We start from the raw sequence: 22117 nt of genomic DNA, 5'->3' as shown, positions 1-22117 counted from the left end.
ACACACACACAAATACAAACACGCGCATAAATGTGCTTTCAACTGAATGAGGGGTGTCTGAGGGCCTTTCTTTGTCTCTTCTCTCCTCAATCTGTGTACAAATTACAGACATTATTGGCTGAAAAAGAGACTCCCTGTCTACCTCAGTGTTTTTCTCTTTCACACTGAGCCGGGGCCCTGGCATGTCCCTGTGTGCACCCCCGCTGCGGAGAAGGAAATGAAAGCCAAAAATGTTGCTGATGTGTCTCCCTGCTAAGCACTGGGTTTCTGGGCTTTGATGCCAGCCAGGTGGTGGAGGGGATATTAAGGTGCCCTTTTAGGGTAGAAAAGGGGGAGGTGAACATTGTAATTTGACCGGATTGTGTTGTGACTTGTTTTGGGTGTGGCCTGGTCCAGCAGCCCTGCTGGCAACAAATGGCTTTTGATGTTGGGGTTAAAAGGTTTGGTGGGATTTCGCAGCGACTCCATGCTGTTCTGTGGTGGGATTAATTGTTGGGAAGACAACAATGAAAAAAGAGGCATGGTGCACCTCAGCAGCCATGGCTGCTTGTAAATTATTGTTTAAAGGCATATTGATGTGTTCATGCCTTCATCATGTGACCCACTGGTTAATGGAGACAGGTCACTTTGTCCAGTCATGGTTTGGCATTTGCAAAAATCCACTCTTTAGCTTGAGTCATGAGAGCATGGCTCTACAGATGGCCATGTCGGTTGGTCTGTCTGTGTCAGTCCACCATTATTGTACAGACTGAAATATCTCAACACCTACTGCATGGATCGCCATGACATTTTGTATACACATTCATGCTGCCCAGAGGATGAATCCTAATGACTTTGTTAATCCCCCTTTTCATCTAATACCATCATCAGGTCAAATTTTCACTGTGTCCAATTCTTTGGTTTATGACCAAATACCTGCAAAACTAACAACATTCCCATTTGCCTAAGCTTTACTTTATATTCAGCGCTAATTTGCAAATGATAGCATACTACACTAAGATGGTAAATATATAGTAAACAATCCACGGCTAAACATCAGCATGCTGACTTTAGCATTTAATCACCACAGTACCTATGGCAGTGTATCTGAAATCATAAATAATCTCTCACTGCTTTAGATAAACATTTGTGTTTGAATAAGAGCTTTACAGATTTTTAACAGTTCCGCTCTTCCACCTCTTCATCCTTTTCTCTCTGATATCTAACTGGTTTACACTTTTGAGTTATCACACACCTGCACCATTTCTATTAAATGTAGATCGACAGAATTCTTATTGACCCGTCCTCTCTTTTAGACAAAAAAAATGAATGCAGTGGTTGGGAATCTAGTACTTTGTCAATGAAGGATTCATCTGCAAATAACTTGTGCCGAAAAGGTCAATTTCTTTGATAGGACAACATTAATCAGAGCACTGCTGAAAAAAAACTGTAGGTAACTGGTGCCAAAATTAATACTGGGGTTAAGCATCTCTGGCTGTGTCATTCCAAACAGTAGCAATAGCTCCTTTGATAAACACAGTACAACTGTAGTTATTGCTATAGAAGTACTCATTTAGTCAGACAGGGAATCAAGACTTGTTTGGTTTTGTTGCAAAATGACCGTATAACATTTTCACCCTGTATATGTTGTCATTAGACTGTTGATTTTTCTTTGGATCCATTTGAGGTCCTTAAAAGTATGAAAACAGCTTAAAGTCTAAAATCTCCTTCCTGCTTGAGGATCTGCTGTGCTGGATAGTGGGGCCCTCAATCATTTAGGTGTTTTAATGATCTGGGTGTCTGACCAAAAGATCGTATCAGCCGTCTCTCCACTCGTTATTGCTAGCTTATGTGCTTAACTCCTCACCTTCACTTTCTCCTCCTCCCCCCTGTTTTCCTCTGATCTTTATCTCCCCGTCATTCCATCAGACAGACAACGCTGTAGACTTCTGTGACTTTAGAAAGTTATCAACTACATTCTTCTGGAACGTTTTTTATTTATTTTGTGGTGACCAAGCATGACTGCCAGTGTGTCGCACTATATAACCCCACGAGAGTTTTGCAGCTGTTTGGAGAAAAACCATTAGTTGCCTGCATTTGTTGTTTAAATGCAAATCTGATCACATGATGTGACTTTCAAATGAATTGATAATGTCATTTGGAAAATGATGTTCAAGACAAATGTTTAACTACTCAGCATGCAAAATGCATTAAGCAAATGTTAATGCAACAACTGGAACATTCACACTTTTAAAAAAGTAATTTTTAGTGTATTTCTGCCTCAGTAAACATTTGTGCTGCACCCTGACAGATTTTCACCCCCAATTCTCTCGGCAGATACCCAACCAACAACTGTCTCCACAGGCTACTTCTGATTTCTGCAAAACAGCCTGAACCATTTCTGTCTGACAGCCAAGAAGTGATTATAAGACTGTGACCAGATTCAAAATGTCCCTTCTGGAAATAATGGGGGTCCTCAGTTACACTGTAATGCATCGTGTATTTATGCATTTATGGCACCTCTGTATACGACTTGTTCTGGCCTTGGTGTCTGTACGATTCCTGGTTTAGCCTAATAATGCTAGCATGAGCATGGTATCGCCCTTGTTTCTCTAAATAGTTTCGCAACCCCCATAATTTCTCCCTCGTGCTTGGAAAGGGAGGGTAAAACCTGTGAGTTGCAATCTGCAATTACACCGCTAAATGCCAATAAATCCTACACACTGGTCCTTTAATATCAGTTTGATCTCTCTGTGGTTCAATAAACAGCGTTCTGGCTGAGGAGAGGTGGTTAGCCTTGTGTGTTCTTGGCTGGCTTGCTAACATTGGTCTCAGGTACATTCACGTTCAGGACTCACCTAGTTTGTTCAGACTTGGAGGTGTGTGAAGCTAAGGTCGTGACTCCTGGAGAGCTATGTGTAGCCCTTGAGATTAAGCTAGCTGCTAGATGGTCAGTAAATGCCTGTTAAACCATCATGTCTCATTTTCTATTTCTACATGTTAAATACAAAAGACGTGACGTGTGGAAATAAAAGGTTTTGGAGTTCTTTAAACTGCAACTCCACTTTTTTTAAGTCCGATCACAAGTGGTCACTCGAGACGCATGTGGAGACGCATTTTAATGTCAGGTGTGAACTGACATGCTTAGAACTTTCCACTTGTGATCGGATCACCCATGATGCATCTTAATAAGCCCCAAAGTGCGTTCAAGTACATCTGCCCCACAGTTAGTATGCTTCAATCGAAGTGCTTGTCGAATTGTTGAACAATGTCTGAAAACTTCCTCCTCAAGCATCCTTCTAATGTCAGAATTCAGGGAGCTACAGATGAAAATATTCATACCTTTTCCGAAACCAACAATCTGACAGGCATGCTCACTTTGATTTGGCAATTGGTCAATTTGAACTCCTCTCTCAAGCTCTTTTTTCATTCTTGCTTAACTACTTCCTTCTCTTTTGTGTGTACAACTACGTGCAACACCATGAATACCTTTGAGGAGACTGTCCAAATTGTGCTCCATTATACCCATTCGTATGATTATCACATCTTGCCTCTCTTTCTGACGGCAGGCTTTCTGCCTTGTATTTGAGCCACCAGCTGTAAACACTTTTAGAAGCATACCCCAATTTGGGGTAAGACTGGACTTTTAATTCATTTGTGTATATCTATGTGTGATTGACATTTGAAGCAAGCAAAATAAATCCCTACGCTTCCTCAGCAGTAAGAGTAAGGCCTGTATTTATAGTGATTCTAACTCAAACTCGTTCTAGTCTGTAGCATTCTAAGTAACTTACAGCTGTCTGTGCAGTTGGCCTCATAGGAGAAGCTATAGCTTTATGTCTACAGACATAAAGCTTCAGGTGATTAACATTGTCCCTCTTCCCCATCTTTTCATCTTGTTTTTCATCCCACCATCAGAAATAAATTTCCTCAACAGGTGTAAACAGAGCATATAGGGTCGTCACCTCGGTGCACAGTACATGGGTTCTTTGTATTATTAGAGTGACACAGGTCACTGACAATTTATGTCATTTGCAAAACTGTGTTCCCAGAAAAATGCCTCTTGTTATTGTCTGGGCCTGATGTATTCAGGTGTTCTTTTCCGGAGCTGAATTTGTCTTGACACAGAATACAGATGAGAGAGAGAGAAGTGATGTGTGTCAAGGCATGAGGAGCTTCGTTTGAAGCCATGTAGAGATGTATGTTGTGTGCATCTAAGTCACCAGACCTACCAGCAAACCAAAACATCATTAATAAATGTAATTACCGGGAGCCTTACATTCCCATGACAGTAGAGCTGTAACAGGAAACACACCGAAACAATTTGAAGCAATCCCCCGGACAGTTTTTACAGCAGATTAGGAAGCAATGTATTTCTCCTGTTTGTTTGTCAGTCAGCAGAATGTCTTAGAAACCCTAAGTTTCACAGTTCATTCTTTACCTTGGATACAGCAGTTGACAAAACTCAAGGTCCACTTACATGCTCGTTCCTGAGCTTTTTTACCACATTGAACAGACCATGATTCTGAGCACTTTTAGGCAGTCTTCATCAGCAGAATGGAAGACAAAAGCTATGGAAGAAGCCCATTAAGCGGACCTTGAGTTGGGATCGTTTTGTCAAATCAGAAATCCGTAAACAGATTTCAGTGAAATATGGTGGTAAGTTAGGCCATGGCACAAGAAACAGGCAACTAGTGTTGGTGCATCTATGTGATGATCAAGGAATTTTTTTTCATTGCATGTTCTAATCTTATATTATTATTAGACATTATAATGTGTCTTTTGATTCACACAAACAAGAGAGTCTACGGCCATGCTAGCATCTCCATGAGGCTGTGCTTAGGCACTGTGATACTTTGAGCTACGTGCCAGTGTCAGCATGCTAACATGCTCACAAATAACATTGCTAACATAGCTGATGTTAATTAAAATAGTTTTATAGTTAATAAAAATAGTTATTTGCTATTAATATATCTAGATCATATCTAGATATCTGAGTCTGGCGTGCAAAGGACTGACAGACCAAAATAACCTAGCTTAAAGCCAAGCCACTAGCATGACAATATTTTTTTTCTACTATGATTAAAATAAACAATAAATCTAGAGCTCTGTGCACCGTCAACAAACATATGGACCATCTATGGGTGCTGTCTTTGTTTAGTCATCTTTCACCTTAATAACTTAGAGGAAAGTACTTAGAACGAAATTGGAAAGTACTTCGGAAAATAGTTTTTGTAAAATAGTTTGTGTTTTCAGTTGAGTTGCTCATAGGGGAATCTTTTTTTCACTTCTCCATATTACTTAAACATACACAATAATGTGCTCCTGGAGTCTCATTCAGCTGACAGAATTTGTGGTTGCATTGTGGAAGTGAAACCAAAGCTATCACCGTTGTGATATATTTGCACATCATTAGCATGCTGCACCCAGACACAGGCACATAAGTGAAACACACACACATCCTTTCTTTTTTGGTTTTTACCAATCCTATACAAGAATTATACAGCGAATGAATGGAGCTTGTCCAGAGCTTGTCATATTGTGTTTTGCCATGACATGAAAGAGCAAACCCACTCTGACCTCTGCATCAGGGTCACAACGGGGTCGTGCTGTGTCACCGCTATGTCACACAGATGCCTGGAATCTCAGCTATGTTCCCTGACACACTCCCTACAGACCTTACATCATACATTCACATGTCGTTCCCACCAGGCAATTCATGCAGAAGAAAGAAAGGGAATGGGGGCTTTCCGCAGGGGTGCTCTCCCCATCTCTCCTTGTCTCTTCCTTCTCTCTATCTCTCTCTTCTCTTCTCTCCTCTCTCTCTCTCTCTCTTGTTCTGCTCCTCTAAACTACTTTTCTATATTTTCTCCCAGGCTTGTATCTTACTCTGTCTCCTCTACCCTCCTCCACTTGTAATCTCTCTCCCCCTTTTTCTCTGTTATTCTTAAACCTAAATCTATTTAGGGGCCTCTGTACAATGTTTGTGTGAAGGGCTGTTTTCTCTGTGGCGCACACACACACACTCACATCCTTTGCCCCCCTATAGATCAGCTGTAGGATCCCTCTATGCTTTCTGACCACGTGGCCTAAATGCACAGAAGGGACCCTCTGTTGCGGTGCCATTGAGCAGGGGGCCCATGATGTCACAGGGAAATCACCTTCATCTCTCACACACACTGCACAGTGCGTAGCCCCTCCCCTGCTCTCTTTTCTTCTCATCGCCGTGGTGAATGGAATTGCATGGCTGTGCAGTTCAATCACTGTCAAGTGCAAAGAAAAGGGGTCTCTTGTGCAAAATTTCATGATTCACAATTGATTAAATAGGGGTGTCATTTCATGGCTGAACAGGGAGGTGTACAGAGAGGAGAGGGGAGTAAGGCTTTTTCATGCCCTTGTGAGATATGGCTCAGAAATCGCCTGATGGGCTCCATTCAGTGCTGGAGATGTAAAGTTCTGGGGTTTATTCACAAAGGAAAATAAGAGGCCGGTATAAGAGAGAGTAGGGGGTAAAGGGACACAGTAGGAGGGTTGCCAGTATCTTCACATAGCTTGTTAAAGGGCTTTTATGCCCTTGAGAGATATAGACCTAATATATTGTATGTAAGCCATATGATTTAGATTCCTTTTGTCATGTGGAAACTCCCCGGGTTCACCCAGCAGGAAGGCAGAGTAAGACAGAGGACAGGAAGTGGTCTTGAGAATAAAAGATGAGGAAAAAGGATGGTTTTGAGGCCGAAGGGTCTGTCCTAGGTTTCTCCTTTAACAGTTTTTCCTTGCCCCGTCGCCAAGGTTGCTGCTCATGGTGGTACTGTTGGGTCCTTAATTGTTAAAGGCGTTTGGTCTAGACCTGCTCTATTTGAAAAGTGTCCTGAGATAACGTTATACAAATAAAATTGAATTGAATTGAATTTTGAGGGAGTGAGTGGGCATCATTTCACTGTAATATTGTACGATATTGTGGGAACTGTATTGAGTTGCAAACCTCAGACTGTAAGCAGTGAGATTTGTTAATTCAAATCATTGTATTCTAAAGTCAGAGCTGTGTGACCTGCACTTCCCTATTTAGATAATAGCCAGACACAATGTTGACCCACTGTATCCCACTGGGGACCATCTAAAACATAACTACATTTAGGAAACTATTTTATGATATCCAATTTACCTAAATCAATCATAAACCCTGCCAAATACGCTCTTCTTACAAGAACTCGAACTAAACATTAGAACTGTTACAACACTATTTTTTAACAAATGAGAGAAATGTGTTTTATTCTATATAATGTCATTACATTTAATCCTTAAAACAACTTTATAAAGTTTTCTTTAATGACTGGTTGTTTAGGAAGCTTGCTAGCTCACTGTTACACAACTGATTAAAAACTACTCGTATACTGGACTGTATGCTTTATTTCTATATTCATGACTCCCAAAGTTAGAGGATTTTAAAATGAATAGTCTCCATAATGAGAATGTTAGACCCCTATAAGGTAACTCTGTAGCTGTGTCCCTCATTCACTCATTCACTTCTCACTAAATAATGGACCTTTTTCACAGCAGCCATTATGACATAGTACAGCTGTACCTTAATTAGTACCATTGGTAACACCTGTGTTTACCCTACTGTTTCATGTCAAAATGGCTGCTGTGAAAAAGGTTTATAGACACACAAATTTGCTCCTTAGTGAGGAGTAAATTAAGATGTCAAACAAATCATTGACAGCTGTAGAGTTGCACAATGGTTCTATAATAATATAAATATAAATCTATAATATGCAAATATTGCCCTCGCCTTCTTAAGCCTACTTCCTGTAACTAGCTATTCCAAGAAAAACAAAAATGTCAAGCTTACATGTCATATTGTTGGAAATTCATGAGCACAGAATTCATACTATTCTAAGTGTGTATTCATATGTGATGGAATAGTAAGCAGCGCTAAGTCATTTGTGAATAAGTGTCCTCTTGTTTCTAAATGTCAGTCACATAGAGAAACAGGGAAAATCTTAGTGGGCATAGATATGCAAATTGCACCTTTAGAGCAGTTTTTGTTTTACATGTCAGTCCGGTCTCTACTGTACATAAACACTGAAGCACTCACACCCTCAGCCTCAATACCCTGCCTGGCTCCTGCTGCCTCCACAGCAGGGAAATCATAAATTACTCCAAACTCACACACACCCGTGGACACACACACACTAGTCTCACTAGTGAGGCTTGTTTAGTGCAAGGCACATTTATCCTGGGGCCTGTGTGTCTGTGTGTGTGCAGACTAGGGTGTGTATTGGAAACAGAGGACAAGTGAGTCTGGAGATGCAGGGGTGTGTGTGTGTGTGTGTGTGTGTGCATGCATGTGTGTGTTGGTGTGTGTAGTAATCCATCTATGTAAGCTGCTGGGATGCCGAGTAAAGATTTTTAAGGGGAGAAGGCGAACCAAACCTTGTGAGACTCAGGCAGCCCGGCTTCACTTTTGCCACATGCTTTGGGGATTTTAGCTGTAACATTGTTCCCTGTGTGAGTTTCCTTGTTGTTCAGAATAAATCTTTGAGGTTTTTTGAGGTCGCCTCTCAACTCTGTGCCTTCTTAATCCAATTTAGGGGGAAAGTTCCAGAAGAGAATAATCTTGATATGAACATATTTTGGGTATTTTTTCCACTATAGTGTTCACTTCTGTTCACTTCCACAGTGAGCAGAGTCTAGATTAAATTATGCCCATTAAGTGGCTCATTTACATTTCAAGCATTTATCTGATGCTCTTACGCTGAGAGTAATCACAGTGGGTGAGTTAGCTTGAATTCCTAGATTTACAATGCTCAAAACAGCCAAGAGTAATGAATTTAATGGTCAAGAGTGTGAACATAGAATACTAATGTTTGATTGTGCTACATGTATTAGTATCAGTGGCCAGAAAAAAAAAAAGAATTCATTAAACATAGAAGTGGCTATATCGAACATATATTGAGGGGGCACTGAATCAACACTGGAGGCCAAAAACAGCTAAAAACAATTTCTCAAACTGCCCTAGGGAGGAGAGGAATTTCCTATAAATCTCTTTTTATTATCCTTGACCAAACCTTTATTGTATTTTATTGATACTTTTGCATCCCCTAGTGCTAGTTTTCCATTCCCAGTGCCATTCTCTGGCAACAGATACTGGCTACCTCGCTGAGAATGTATTAAGTTATTTCAGCCACACCTAACACCTTTAAAGGAAAAGTTTGACTAGTTTCGGGAAATACATTTATTTGCTTGTTTGCAGGAAGTTGGATGAGACGACTGATTCCATTCTCATATAAATATGAAGCATCAACCAGTTAGTTTAGCTAGGCATAAAGTCTTGAAATGGGGAAACGTTTTATTTAATCTGTATAAAAACCAAAGTGTAAAAAGTTATCCAATAATAAAGATGATAATTATTATTATCTGTCCAGGCTAAACAGAATACAAAGCTGAGTGAGGGAGGTCTAATGAGCTAGTTCATTTTAATTACCTGTGTGGGTTTGGGCCTTAAATATTATATCTGTAGTATCCTAGGATGATTTCAACTGCACAGTTGTGGGCTTCACATATCAACAGGCCATCAGAGAATATCAGTGCTTTGACGGTGCTTAGCAATATGTTTACACAAGCGAAACTCTTGGGAAAAACTATTGCGACAGATCACAAAAGTATTGCAGTGGCATGCAAACATATTGTGTGTGATTGTGAGTATTTCTAATTCCAATCTGGCCTTTTGGGAACTCCTCAGAGAATCCCCCACAGTTAATACATTTCTTCTTATGTATCTTTTTGTGAAACTTTTCCCGTAGACCCATGCCGTTTTTTAAGAGGTTACTTTTTTGAGGAAGAGGAAGTCCATGTTCCTTTCTTGTGTCTGTGGTTATGAGGGCAGAAGTCTTTTTTTTGGGTCTCCTTTCTCAGTTCAAATCCATGCATGCAAATATAATGAGTGAACCCATATAGTTGCAATACAAGAAAATCCATCAGAAAGAAGTGGAAATTCAACAGCAGCTTGTGAATTCACCTCTGCCCTCTGGTCTTAGTGAACACCCACATGTCTCAACCCCAGCATCATTGTCTCTGGAAGACTTTGATGTTTTTTCAGTGGTTTCAACGAGTAGCCGATTACAATCATTTGTCTGTTTTCCAGAGGAAAGGCATTTTTGTATATTTTTGCTTCCCTTTCAGATAATGCATCCTTTCTCCAAATTCCATTTGCCAAACCTAAAGCTGTTAAGTAGTTTTCAGAGGTTCTCGCTGTCGGTCTCCTCTAGGTATTTGTAACACATTTACACACACTCACACTAAGACACACACACACACAAAGACACACTCCCTTTTCACTACTTTCGCTCCAGGGCTTGTCGCAGGGCACACAACAAGAGGCTTCTGTGCATACCAAACCCAGACTGTTCACTCAGAGCTGCCGCTAATCATGCATTTGCGCACACATGCACGTACACACTTACATTACATGTGACCAGCATTCCTCCAGTTTTAGCTGTTGGGAGAGAAGGGGATTGAAGGGATTGACCAAAGGGAGACAAAGAAAGAAATGTAGCAGAAACCCAGGAAGAATTCATAACTAGAAGATGGAAACCCAAAAGAAAACCCTAGAAAGTGAAACCAGACAGAGCTTCTCTTATGAAAACGGCTTAACTGAGACACCCAAAACATTTTGTATTTCTTTACCCTCAACTAGATTGTTCTTATTGTCAGGTAACAGTACAGTATTTTCACTGTTTTTGTTGCTGAACTGAAATCAAAGCTCAGTCTACGTTGCCGTACTTTGTATGAGTGTTGGATACCTAAACCATGAATCTAAGAAAGCAGAAAAGAGCAACTGCTGTCGTCCCCAGACTCTACAGCTGATAAGCTACGATAAGTAAGACTTCTAAGAAGTCACTAAGCATTTAGGTCGACCCTGGCTCATTTCTCTGTGAGGTGTCCTGAGGTGCTAGAGCAGCTGTGAACTAAGTCTGTCAGTGTATCAGTCTCCCGTGACACGCCAGACGCCACATCTTGCTCTGAGTATCGTAGGGATTCAGTCCAGGTAATTAATCTGAGCTCGTTAGCCACATGGCAGGCAGGTCGTACCAGAAGCTGGCCTGTGCGCTGCACGAGGTGACTCAACACCCACCTACTCACATAAAGGCAGTACTGTATTTCCTAATAAACTTGTGTTTATGCACATGGTGGTATCATTGTCTGCATGGCGGTCCATACAGCTCGTGTTGACAGAGTATGCGCCGCTGGCACACGCAGTCGCTTATCTCTGCTTGGCCTCCATAGGAATGATGTCTTTTAAAGGAAGCGGTTTGGGAGGGTGGGGTGAAACTGATATGTGCTGCTACCTTGCTCTCCCTCACATCTACCATGGGACTGCAACAGTAAATGATGGCATTAGAGAGGAGGGGAGGGGGCGGAGCAGATGAACTGCTTTCCTTCCTAGAGCGAGGGATGATACGTGGACCAGGGGAGGAGGAGGAGGTGGAGGAGGAGAGTTGTGAAGCCGGACAGGTGCTGAGAGAGAGATATGTGCTTTTTTTTCTTCTCTGCTGCTCAGGAGATTGGGGGGAATGGAGAGAAAGTGAGAGAGAGAAAAAGGACAGGTGAAATATTTCCCCCTGTGGCAGAGGAAATGGGGAAAAGTGGAAAGGGCCAGCTCTGTATTGAGAAATGGACTGAACCATTCCCAGAGGGGATGCTGTAACTCCCAGCCCCACAGGCCTTTCTAAATGTACCTACCAGTGATGGATGATATTAACGTTTACCCCCTCTGCTTTTTCCTCACTCCTCAGCAGAGCTCAGGGAGGGCTGTTTGTGTGTGTGTATGTGTGAGTGTGCACAACCAGCACACTGCATGCCAGGCAATCCTGGCTTGGCCTCCTCGACACTCCCAGGGAGCAGAAAACATATCCCCTGTAACAATCGATAGCTACCCCCAGCTCCCAGCCCCATCTGCAGTCCAACGCAGCTCCTATCTCCAATGGCCACCGCCACTATTAATTCTGTGCCCCACTGCTTCCTGCTTAGAGCCCGGTCCCTGAGATTAAAGAGCAACACAGCTACTGGAGTCCTTTGCTCACAGGAGGAGGGGGAGGAGGTGAGAGAAGGGAGCACAGTGTGAAGATTGTTTATCCAGAGGAATCTCCTCAGTGCCAGCTAACAAATACTGCTCATTTCCACTTTAGGGCCACATGGGGCTACCCTCGCCTAACTCTTAACCGTGTCAATTAATTAGCTACAAATCAACATCTTTGTGATGTTTTTTTGCTTTTTTTTCCCACCCAAAGAAATGATAGCCAGCTGGATGCATTCAAGAAGTAATTTTAAATACGGCAATCTCGTGCTAAAATGATTCGTCGATTAGTTGTATCTAGAACTTCCAGCTTCTTAAATGTGAGGATTGGCTGCTTTTGTCTGTCTTACATGGTTTGGAGGGCTAGTGGAACAAAAGAAACATCTGTGTTTGATTGTGACTGATCTGGCTCTCCCACCTTGCAAAAACGTGGAAGAACAATGTGCGACTCTGATTAATTACGGCAAGCAAACATATGATGTGCTCAATCAATCAACGTTACCTGCTCAGAAAGATACTGACGTATCTTGTCTTATTATCAGCTTAGTTATTAAAGAATTGCCTCACTTATTAAATACATGGCCTTTGGTGTGTGATGAGCGCCACTGTTTGCTTCATTTCCCTGAAGCTAGGACTAGTGTGACATTTTGGGAAATACGCTTATCCACTTTCTTTCCAGGAGTCGGATTAGAAGATACCTCTTTCATGTCTGTGCGTTAAATATACTGTAAAGCTACAGCCAGAAGCTAGTTAGCTTAGCTTCAGCATAGCTGTGACTGGGAGTCTAACTTCCTATTGATGTCTATAATGTCAACTATTACTTTAATAAGCCTAATATCATTTTAATTAAAATGTCATAAATCTCTTCTGACATGGCAGAGACTTTAAGAATGAGGTGGGACGTCTCTAATATAAAATTCTGCCATGCAAATTTTTAATGGACATGTTTACAATCTTATTTAGAATAAATGATTAATAAAAAACAAAATTAGTTTTAGCCTTACATCAGTCCTCTCTTTGCTATATACAGTACGGACAGACATTCTCGGGTAAGCCTTACTTGGCCCTGCTGTGGAAATGAGACTCTTTTACGTACTTTAGTAAAGAATTATTCTGGAATGAGAATATGGTATCTGTTGGTATCTATCTGTTGTAAGCAAAGTGGATTTCCATAAAGATGGGTTGAGGGACATTCGGGCCGTGTTGTTTTTATTGTTTGCTCACTTGGGCATTTTTCTAATTTAACTGTGACCCTCATCTTCTCATGTCTCTCGCAGTGGGGCTCAAAGTAAGAGTATCCGTTTCTCCAGGGCAAACACATGCCGCCTCTACTTTACTTGCTCTCTTCCTCCCTTAGACACACACACACACACTCAAGTGAACACTTTTAGAAAAAAAATTCACAAGAAGCATGCGCTGTACACACATAATTGTGAATGCACAGACTCATTTTACCAACACCCAGTGACTTGCGCTGCATGGATTAGCCACCTAAAGCATTCCCTTTGAAACTCGGCAAGTAGGGATTTCTTTTTAGGTGATCACTGGCCTAAGCAGCTGTTACACGCAGGATTAGCAGGTTCTGCCATTCAGACAACATGGTCTGTTTAAACTGGCAGGGTGAAGAAAGTAGAGAAAAGACAAGGAGGGGAGGAGAAGGGTGAGGTTATGACAGGCTGGAGCAGAGATGGAAGTTGAGAATAAAGGGGAAAGAGAGGAGAGAGAAAAGGAGGCGCGAAAGATGTGAAATGGAGGAACAGATGATGAGAGAAGGGGAGCGAGATGTGGTGCAGGAGGGATGAGAGGTGAAAGGAGCAGAGCAAAGAGGTGGAATCGGGATGTGTTAAGAGACGTGTGAAGGAAAGGAGAGGGGGTAAAAAAGGCAAAGAGCAGAGAGAAGCAAAATGAGTGGAGAAGGAGAGGAAAGGAGGAGAGGAGAGGCAGAAGCTTAAAGGTATCCAGTGTTGTGAGACTTAGACCTCTGCCAAGGAAGCAGCTTAAAAGGAGCTGACAATGAGAATATTGTTCATCCTCTGTTTTTCATCCAGTTTGTTGTTCCTTGTTTCACTTCTATAAGATCATCCCCCCTCCTGTCTCTTTGAGTGTGAAAGTGTGTCATCCAGCCACCTTTGTAATTGTGCTGGTACAAGGTGTTTGCAGAGAGGGAAAGTTGATGGGCTGATAACATGCCTTGCTTTAGGGGTGGAAAGACATTTTCATGCTGAGCGGCTGGCTCACAATAGCATCTCACTTGCTTCCCTTGTGTCTCTCACCTCTCCTGCTTCCATTCTGTCTCACATACCTCATATTGCACTTAGCACCCTCCCCTTTTTCTCCTATTCTCTGTGTCTTGTAAATGGAGAAACACATCAGGGATCCCTGTTGTTATGAGCTCTATCTTTCCTTGGCTGCTGTTTGTCGCTCCATTCCCCCTCACTTTTTGCCCTCCGCCTCCTCTCTTGTGTGTCTACCAAGGTGTGCAACAGTAGTGTGGCAGCCAGGCAGCTTTCTTAGTTTTCCGTTTGATGCATCGCGGCACATTTCACTGGAACAAGCCAGCGCTTCCTGCGAGCAGAACGCATGCCTTGTGTCAGCGCTCCTTCGCCCTGCACTCACCACTTTCACTCATTACCCTTTTTCCTCTTTCTGCTCTCCCCTGTGCCCCTCCTTCGCTTTCAGCTTATTCTGCTGGAAAGATAGGGAAATTGTACATTCAGACGTTCACACACACACACACACACTATCTCACATATGCAGACGAACAGCGCTGACAAGTGCAGCCTTTCCAGTCTCACGCCACACCACAACGATTTCTTCACATTCTCATGTGGCTTGACTGAAAAAGGAATTGTACACATGCATGCACACCCACGCATAAACACAAACACCCACACAATCTCACAGTCATATTCTGGCCCTTTATCCCTACTTGGTAATCTGTTTACGGAGTGCTGGGCCCATTTGCGGGAGAATTTAATTGAAACCGGGGCTAATCTGATGATGGCACGGAGCGGCAGAGCCCTCAACCCTGCATCACCTCCAGTTAGGTTGCACCTTGTAGTCCTCACACTCAATACCTTGCTACTTCATTTCATGCCTCACGGTTCAGTGCAGCGCTGCCCACTCATACATGCCACATTGATTGTTAATCCGACATTTGATATGCACCGCGCTCACTCAATTCTGATCTTGTTTTTCTTGTTTGTGTCCTCCCTCCTCCTCTTTCCTCCCCACCATTTACCCAACGCTTCCCTTGTCTTTCTCCTCCTGTTCCTTTTCTCCTCATCCAGGATGGATATTACTCCCACCGGCCAAAGGAGAAAAATAGAGTGGACAGCAACAACGAGAACTCTGTGCCCAAAGACTTTGAGAACATAGACAATAGTAACTTTGGTGCACGCTCACAGCCACACCGGCAGTCTGTAGGGGCCACCAGCAGCAAGCAGCAGCGGGAGCATCTGCAGGAGAAAGCCCACGCCCAGCAGCAGGCCTGGCGGGACAACTCCCCAAGTCTGGGCCGCAGCTCAAATGAAGTGCTGCCTGTAGGCCACCAACCGCTGGCAGTCGGCAACAATGCCTCCTACCCGGGTGGTCAGGGCGTCGGGGAAGTGTCACGGCAACACTACCGTGCCTCACAGGCCCAGCAGGCCCAGTCACAGCACGGACATCAGCACCCCCACAGGAGGCAGGTGACGGCAGCGCCGCTGGAGGTGACCTATGACCAACCACCTAAGTGCGAGATCAGTGGGAAGGAAGCCATTTCAGCTCTATCCAGGGCCAAGAGCAAGGAGTGTCGGCAACAGATTGCTGAGGTGTACTGCAGACATAAGGAAGGGCAGTTAATGCCTGAAAAGGTCACTCGCTACTGCCCCATCGAGGGTGAGTAATTGTAATTAATTTGATTGATTATTTGATTTTAGTTAATACAAATGGTTACGTCTGTGATGTCAGCACAGTCACTTTGTATTCTGCTCAAATATTGTCTTACCGAATGGGTCGATATCTATCAAGCTTCCCAGCGTGAGGACATCTGATTGTTGAGGTCCAAATGGTTGTGTTATGTGAAATGCCACATAGATACCTCTAATTCCCTGAAAACTGGTTTCAAATCTTGAGTATTTTTCTAACATTACATTTTTATGATTATAGAAGCAAAAGTGATTTTACTATTTATTGAGAAAAAAACATATTCTGCTTCATCAGAGCTGTGTGGATTTGGATCATGTTTGATTAACTAATTAACATTTTGATTTAAATGTTGCTAAATGCTGATTGACTGACATTACGTTCTTTCAACTGAGCTCTGCCCGCTGTAATCCAGTTAGAAATAAAGGACAAAATAACCAGAAGCATTCAAACATTTGCAGAAATGTTCAGGTCCATGTAGGATCATGTTGCTTATAGTAAGAATTTTGTTGAGAAAAAAAATAGGTTTTTAGGAACAACACCTCACAGTTTACTGCTATACCTGTCAAAATGTCAAAAAGACCATTTGGTTCAGTCAAAATAATGATTGTTAATGACTGATTTATCTGTGGGCCAAACACTGAATATATGCATCATAGTACTTTAAGATATATGAGAATAAATAAATCTTCCGAATGCAGCATTTATGGGAAATCTGTAAAAATAGATGAAGCAGAGGAGAGCCCCTTACTGCAGTGCTCTTATATATTATTCTTCTCAAATCACTTAAAAAATAGATTAAAAATCAGGAAATCATTACATTATTCTAGCAGACTAACTAAAGTACAAGACACAAAGAAAAACCTCCTGGAAATAATGCCGACAGGTTGTCAATGTATTTCCTCATATAGTTTGACATTTCATTTTTTCATATTATTTCCTCATACTGTCTGCTGTACAAGCTTTCTTTTCATAGCAAAAAAGAGAAAACAATATCCGCAAAGCTAAGCACAAAAAGTGTAGTCTGACCAGTCAGGCTTTAGTACATGGTAAAATATTTCCTGTTCTTGTAATTGCAATTCTCGTCAAAGGCAAGAAATGTCTTTTTTTGCTCATATGTAATTGGTGAAGTAAATTGTTAGAGAAAATGGGATGCTGCTTGTATTCTCTCCAAATTGGTTTCCAATTTTCATTTGTTTTGTCAAGCTGGCCACAGAACAGAGGTTCTCCTTTCTTGTTCTCAAACAGACGCTCACAAACACACACACAGGCTCTTTTTTTCTCTGAGAATTTATGGACATCTGCAGTCTGGTTGTGGCTTCTGTAAACATAATCTGTTGCGGCTGCCACCATCGGTGAGCAGCATGCATCAGCAACCATGTTTAAGTGAACAGCACATGCATTTACACTCATGGGAGTGGGCTGGATGCAGTATGGACAGCAGGGAAGGAGGAGAAAGCTATTATACATTCTGCCTGTTCTTGTCAGATACCTTCCTGGCCCTCGCTCATGTTATTGGAACTCGGGGAGGCACCGTGACTTAGCAACTTTTGTGCATTCCCCTTCCCAAGAGCAGGAGTATCGTTTGTCTGTGCCTAAGCTCCTGTCATCTCACACAGCAACTCACCAGCCCACTCAAACTGACAGTTTGATCAAAGGAGACAAAGAAATTGAAAAGGGCTTTCCCCTGGTGGCGGGGCTGTAACAACACGACAGCTAAATTAAATCACTTTTCTTTCTTACTCTCCATCTGCCTGCCTGCTGCCTGCCAATGTGTTATCTCTCTCTCTCTCTCTCTCTCTCTCTCTCTCTCCTCTTCTCTCTCTCTCTCTCTCTCTCTCTCTCTCCCTCTCCCTCCCTGTCTCTCTCTCCTCTGTTCCCCATCCCAATTCAAGTCCTAACCTTGTTAGCGGAAAATTTGATTTGATCGGTATTCTGTCCTTGAGGCCTTGGCTAGATTAGCAATTGTGTTAGCTCTGGTATTAGCATCATTGAATACAGGAGGAACATGTTCAATCTCTTTGACTCCCATATGCTAACTTGGCTGTAATGATATGACTGGGCTGCGCTGCTCCAGCAGGGGTGATAGTGGGCAGTCAGTGACCTTGTACCCCGTTTCCATCTTTAGCCTCAAGTCCTTGTACTGAAAAAGATCAGACAGTAAACATCACGCTGCTATAATCAATATATGTACAATAGCAATTGATCCCTAACCCTATAACAGCAGACAGAGTAAGTTAGCTAGTGGAGCATTCACACACACTCATACACTGTTGCACTGAGCAGCATACTACTGGTGATAGCAGCTTGTGGACACTGTTGTTCCGTGTCTGCTGGATGTGAAACAGGCGACTGTGATAATATGTAAGTGTTGTGTTCAGTTGTTAAAGGTTCAAAGAAAAGGAAATGAAAATTGTTATCATATTCATATAAAGATTTATATGTCTGCAAAGCTGGCGTCGTGGAGGGTTTCAGGCAGCAGACACCATCCCCAAGACATTTTTTAAATGCAATTTGATACAAGCCCCTTGGGGTTATAGCTCAGTTCTTGTTCTAACCTCTCATATGAGCAGTTAAGATGGAGGGTGGGTAAGAGCCTGAAGTTACACAAGATGATGGAGGAAGAGAGTGGGGTGATAGCAGATGAGGGAGAGGCAGTTTAAAAGATTGATGGCGATGGGAAGGATGATGAAGAGTGATGAGTTCAAGAGGAGGGCTTTTGTTGTTGTTTTTTTGATGGAATAGGCCTGCGGTGTCTTCAGGTGCAGAGCCTGCTCAGAAAATACTACCTGCAGATAAACACACATTCTCCACAAAACTGACTCTCACACACACAGCAGTGCTCATTAGTTCAGCTAGGTAGCATAGCACACACTCTCAAAGTGCTTTGTGAAGCGACTGGCCAATTATCCGTGTGCAAAGCAAACCAGTGAACCTTCTTAGCTGGCCACCAATTACCGTTCAATCTGATACCGCCCGCAGCAGATTTCCCCCCTGAGCTGTCACACACGCACGCAGAGAGAGAGAGAGAGAGAAATAAGTATGAGTGAGTGACTGACAGAAGCCACGGCCAATTGGGGCCAATTGGAGCCAAGGGACCATGTCATTAACCCCAACCTTGTGGTCAAGCTTTAAACAAAGCCATGTTGGACACCTGCCCTTAAATTTGAATGAATGAGATTGGTTAAATGGAAGGGACCAGGCCTTCTTAGTCCACCCTTGACAACTCATAAAGAGAAGACGTAGTGGACACTTGCCCTAAAATTTTGAGTAATTACAGAGCCTTAGGGCGGGACAGGGAGAGGAGCCGGGACGGGCATTTTTGAGGAAGCGTAACGTCAGGGGAATGAACAGCCCCCACCTTAGTATTCCCTCAGCTTCCACTACTTCTTCGGCACAAACAGGCTCTTGGGAACTGAAGTCCCAAATTATAGTCATTAATCTCCTTAAGGCACGTTCTGTGAACAAACATGTCTCATAAGCCGCGTGTGCGCATTTGCTGTAATAACTGAAGATTTAAAAACAAACAATGTCTGGGATAATGTTGGGGGGCTTGATGGTGCAGAACTGGTTGCAGGAAGTTTTTTTAAGGTTTGAAGTGTTTGTTTTTTAGCAGTTAAGGGTGGTACAAAACCACACAACAGAGCTATGTGAGGTTACCAATGGCTCTCCAGAGATAGTTGGAATTGTTTAATTTGATAGTGGCTTGGCAGGCCACGACCAGGGCGGTGTTTTCTCTGCTTGCTTATTGTTGTCATTTGTGTGAAATCCAAGGCATCTTCCGGGAGTTCTGTCTGAGAGGAATGATGGCACATTGTCAAACCGTGCTCCACCCTGAAAACCCCAGAGTAATGGTCTATAGGATTCCTGTCTGAATGAGGATAGTAGTTACAGTGTATGTAGTGTCTGGTTCAAATTGTTCTACAGCAGGGCTTGGGTAGCTGTATGACTTTTTTTTTGTTTTTATTTATTAATGTCTCAGTTGTAGCAAGGCTTTCTGTCCCTGTGTGTAATCCTGACCAATCCTGAGAACATCTGATGTATTTAAATGACACAGCGGATAGCAAAGGGAAGTTTCCCATGTTACAAACTCCCTCTGCCTTTTACAGTCAGTGTTTCAAGGGATAATAGTCGTATTATATCTAAATATCTTCAAGAGAGCAGCCAGATTAACTAGAAGTAAAACTCAGTTCAGACTGTGTCACACTTAGAGACAATCCAAATTGCCTAATGTTCACTTTTGACATAGCAGTTAATTGTTATGAATATGCTAATCAAACCACTCCAACTGCTACTTACCGTGTTGCCTAGCAACATGAGGTTGCTATTGTTGTTAAGCTATTTATGTTTATTGTTTAATAAAAGAATAACATTAAATTATCATTAATAACTATATTCATTATGATTTGGCATTTGTTTTCTTTGTCCCTCGAAGATATTTATAGGTGCTCCCCGTCATATTGTTGCTAATAGCGCTGCATGTGCAACCTCTCATAGATGAGCAAATGAATAACCGATCTGATTTGGTAATCAAACAAGAAAACAACCCCTGATTATATTACTGATGAAGAATTCAATGTTGAGGGAATTAAATGAAATTAATGTCTTCACTGGTATGGATAAAATAAATATGGACGTTGCTGTGTTTGTACCTCACAGGTAAAGCCAATGCTAACATCCAGTGGGATGAGGACTCTGCTGAGAGCTTTCCATCAAAACCAGTCAGAATAGCGTTTGTCCTGGTGGTCCATGGACGAGCCTCTCGCCAGTTTCAACGCCTCTTCAAAGCCATCTACCACACCTCGCACTACTACTACATACACGTTGATCAGGTGAGCCACTGAAAGCCTACAAACATGATGCGCCTTTAATGTGAAACCAATCGAGCCCTTTTAAATCCATCCTTCATTGGAAGCTTGGCTAAAGTATTAATTTGTTCTTTGACTTAATATTAATCGTTGTGTGACCATTTCCTTTGCTCCAGCGCTCCAACTACCTGCACAGGCAGGTGCAAGTCTTGGCTTCACAGTATCCAAATGTGAGGGTGACACCCTGGCGCATGGCCACCATCTGGGGTGGTGCCAGTCTGCTGACCATGTATCTTCGCAGCATGGCTGACCTGCTGGCCATGAGGGACTGGAGCTGGGATTTCTTCATCAACCTCAGTGCTGCTGACTACCCCATAAGGTAACAAAGGATAGTGGGGTTGGCCTGAGGGGGAAGGCAGTCTGGTAATGAATTGTACTGTAAGGAAATGAAGTGAGGTGTGGGGGCAAGCATCTAATATAGGTGACAAAGGCAGTCACCAGAGCACATACAATAACAGACTGTTATCAGCCAATAAGAAAGAAATTCAATACACACAGGTCTGGGCTCCTGTGGTTAACTGTGAGCTTTAAATAAAGACTCACTCAAAACCAAACAGATCAATGAAGTAGAACCTCTGCTTTTCTCAAACACTATTCGTTAACACCTTCTTTTCCAAGTCCCTGCTTCCTTGCTTGCACTCCATTGAATGGGTTACATGTTGAACTGATTACAATTTAATTGCCCAGGGTCGATACCTATTGACTTTCCAGGCCCATTGTGTACTGTACAGTCCGAAAGTCATCTCTCCACTCGAAAGCATCTCTTTTAAAAAGCTGTTAAAGGTAATTAAAGCCACAAAGTCTACGTGAACTGGACATGAAGTCATGGAAATAGCCTGTTGGAGGAGAAATTTTGTGACTTGAACTTTTTTTAAAGTGACTTTATAGTCCTTCTGGGAGTTCAGGGTCTGCTGGGTTTTTGATGTAGCTTTGCAGCAGCCAATTAAAATCCTCCTATTAAGGAGAGAGTTATCTCTTCTGCGCAGCCAGATGTCCACCCTTTGAATATAGACAAGCTGTAATGGCCACTGGGTAACAAGAAGCTGGATCTGATGTCTCCACAGCTGGAGCCAAGATGCAGCAGCAAATGTGGATTTTGTTCATAGATGGGTTCAGTCTTGTTGTGTTTGGTTTTTGTTATCGATGAATGCTGCTGGCATGCTGGCTGTGTATGTGTGTCAGTGTTTCGGCACCTGTGTGTGTGTGTGTGTGCGTGTCTGAGTTTATGTCATGCTGTCTGCATCGTTCAGTGTGTCTTAGCACCTGTCTGTGTACATGTGTGCAT

The 22117-nt window shown here is 42.5% G+C and overlaps 1 protein-coding gene across 1 annotated transcript in view; it reads left to right on the top strand.

Annotated features, from left to right (window-relative positions):
• Nucleotides 1-22117, top strand: part of xylt1 (xylosyltransferase I) — a 71477-nt gene that overhangs the window by 22173 nt on the left and 27187 nt on the right. The window contains exons 2-4 of the mRNA XM_035659403.1: nt 15349-15937; nt 20624-20796; nt 20949-21151. Coding sequence (XP_035515296.1) covers nt 15349-15937; nt 20624-20796; nt 20949-21151 — 965 coding nt within the window. The remainder of the gene's footprint in view (nt 1-15348; nt 15938-20623; nt 20797-20948; nt 21152-22117) is intronic.

This window comes from Morone saxatilis, unplaced genomic scaffold (assembly GCF_004916995.1).
Source record: "Morone saxatilis isolate NCDOM2014 unplaced genomic scaffold, NCSU_SB_2.0 Contig17, whole genome shotgun sequence".
NCBI lineage: Eukaryota > Metazoa > Chordata > Actinopteri > Moronidae > Morone > Morone saxatilis.
Note: the sequence above shows the minus strand (reverse complement) of the source record. Positions and strands in the feature narration are given on the sequence as shown.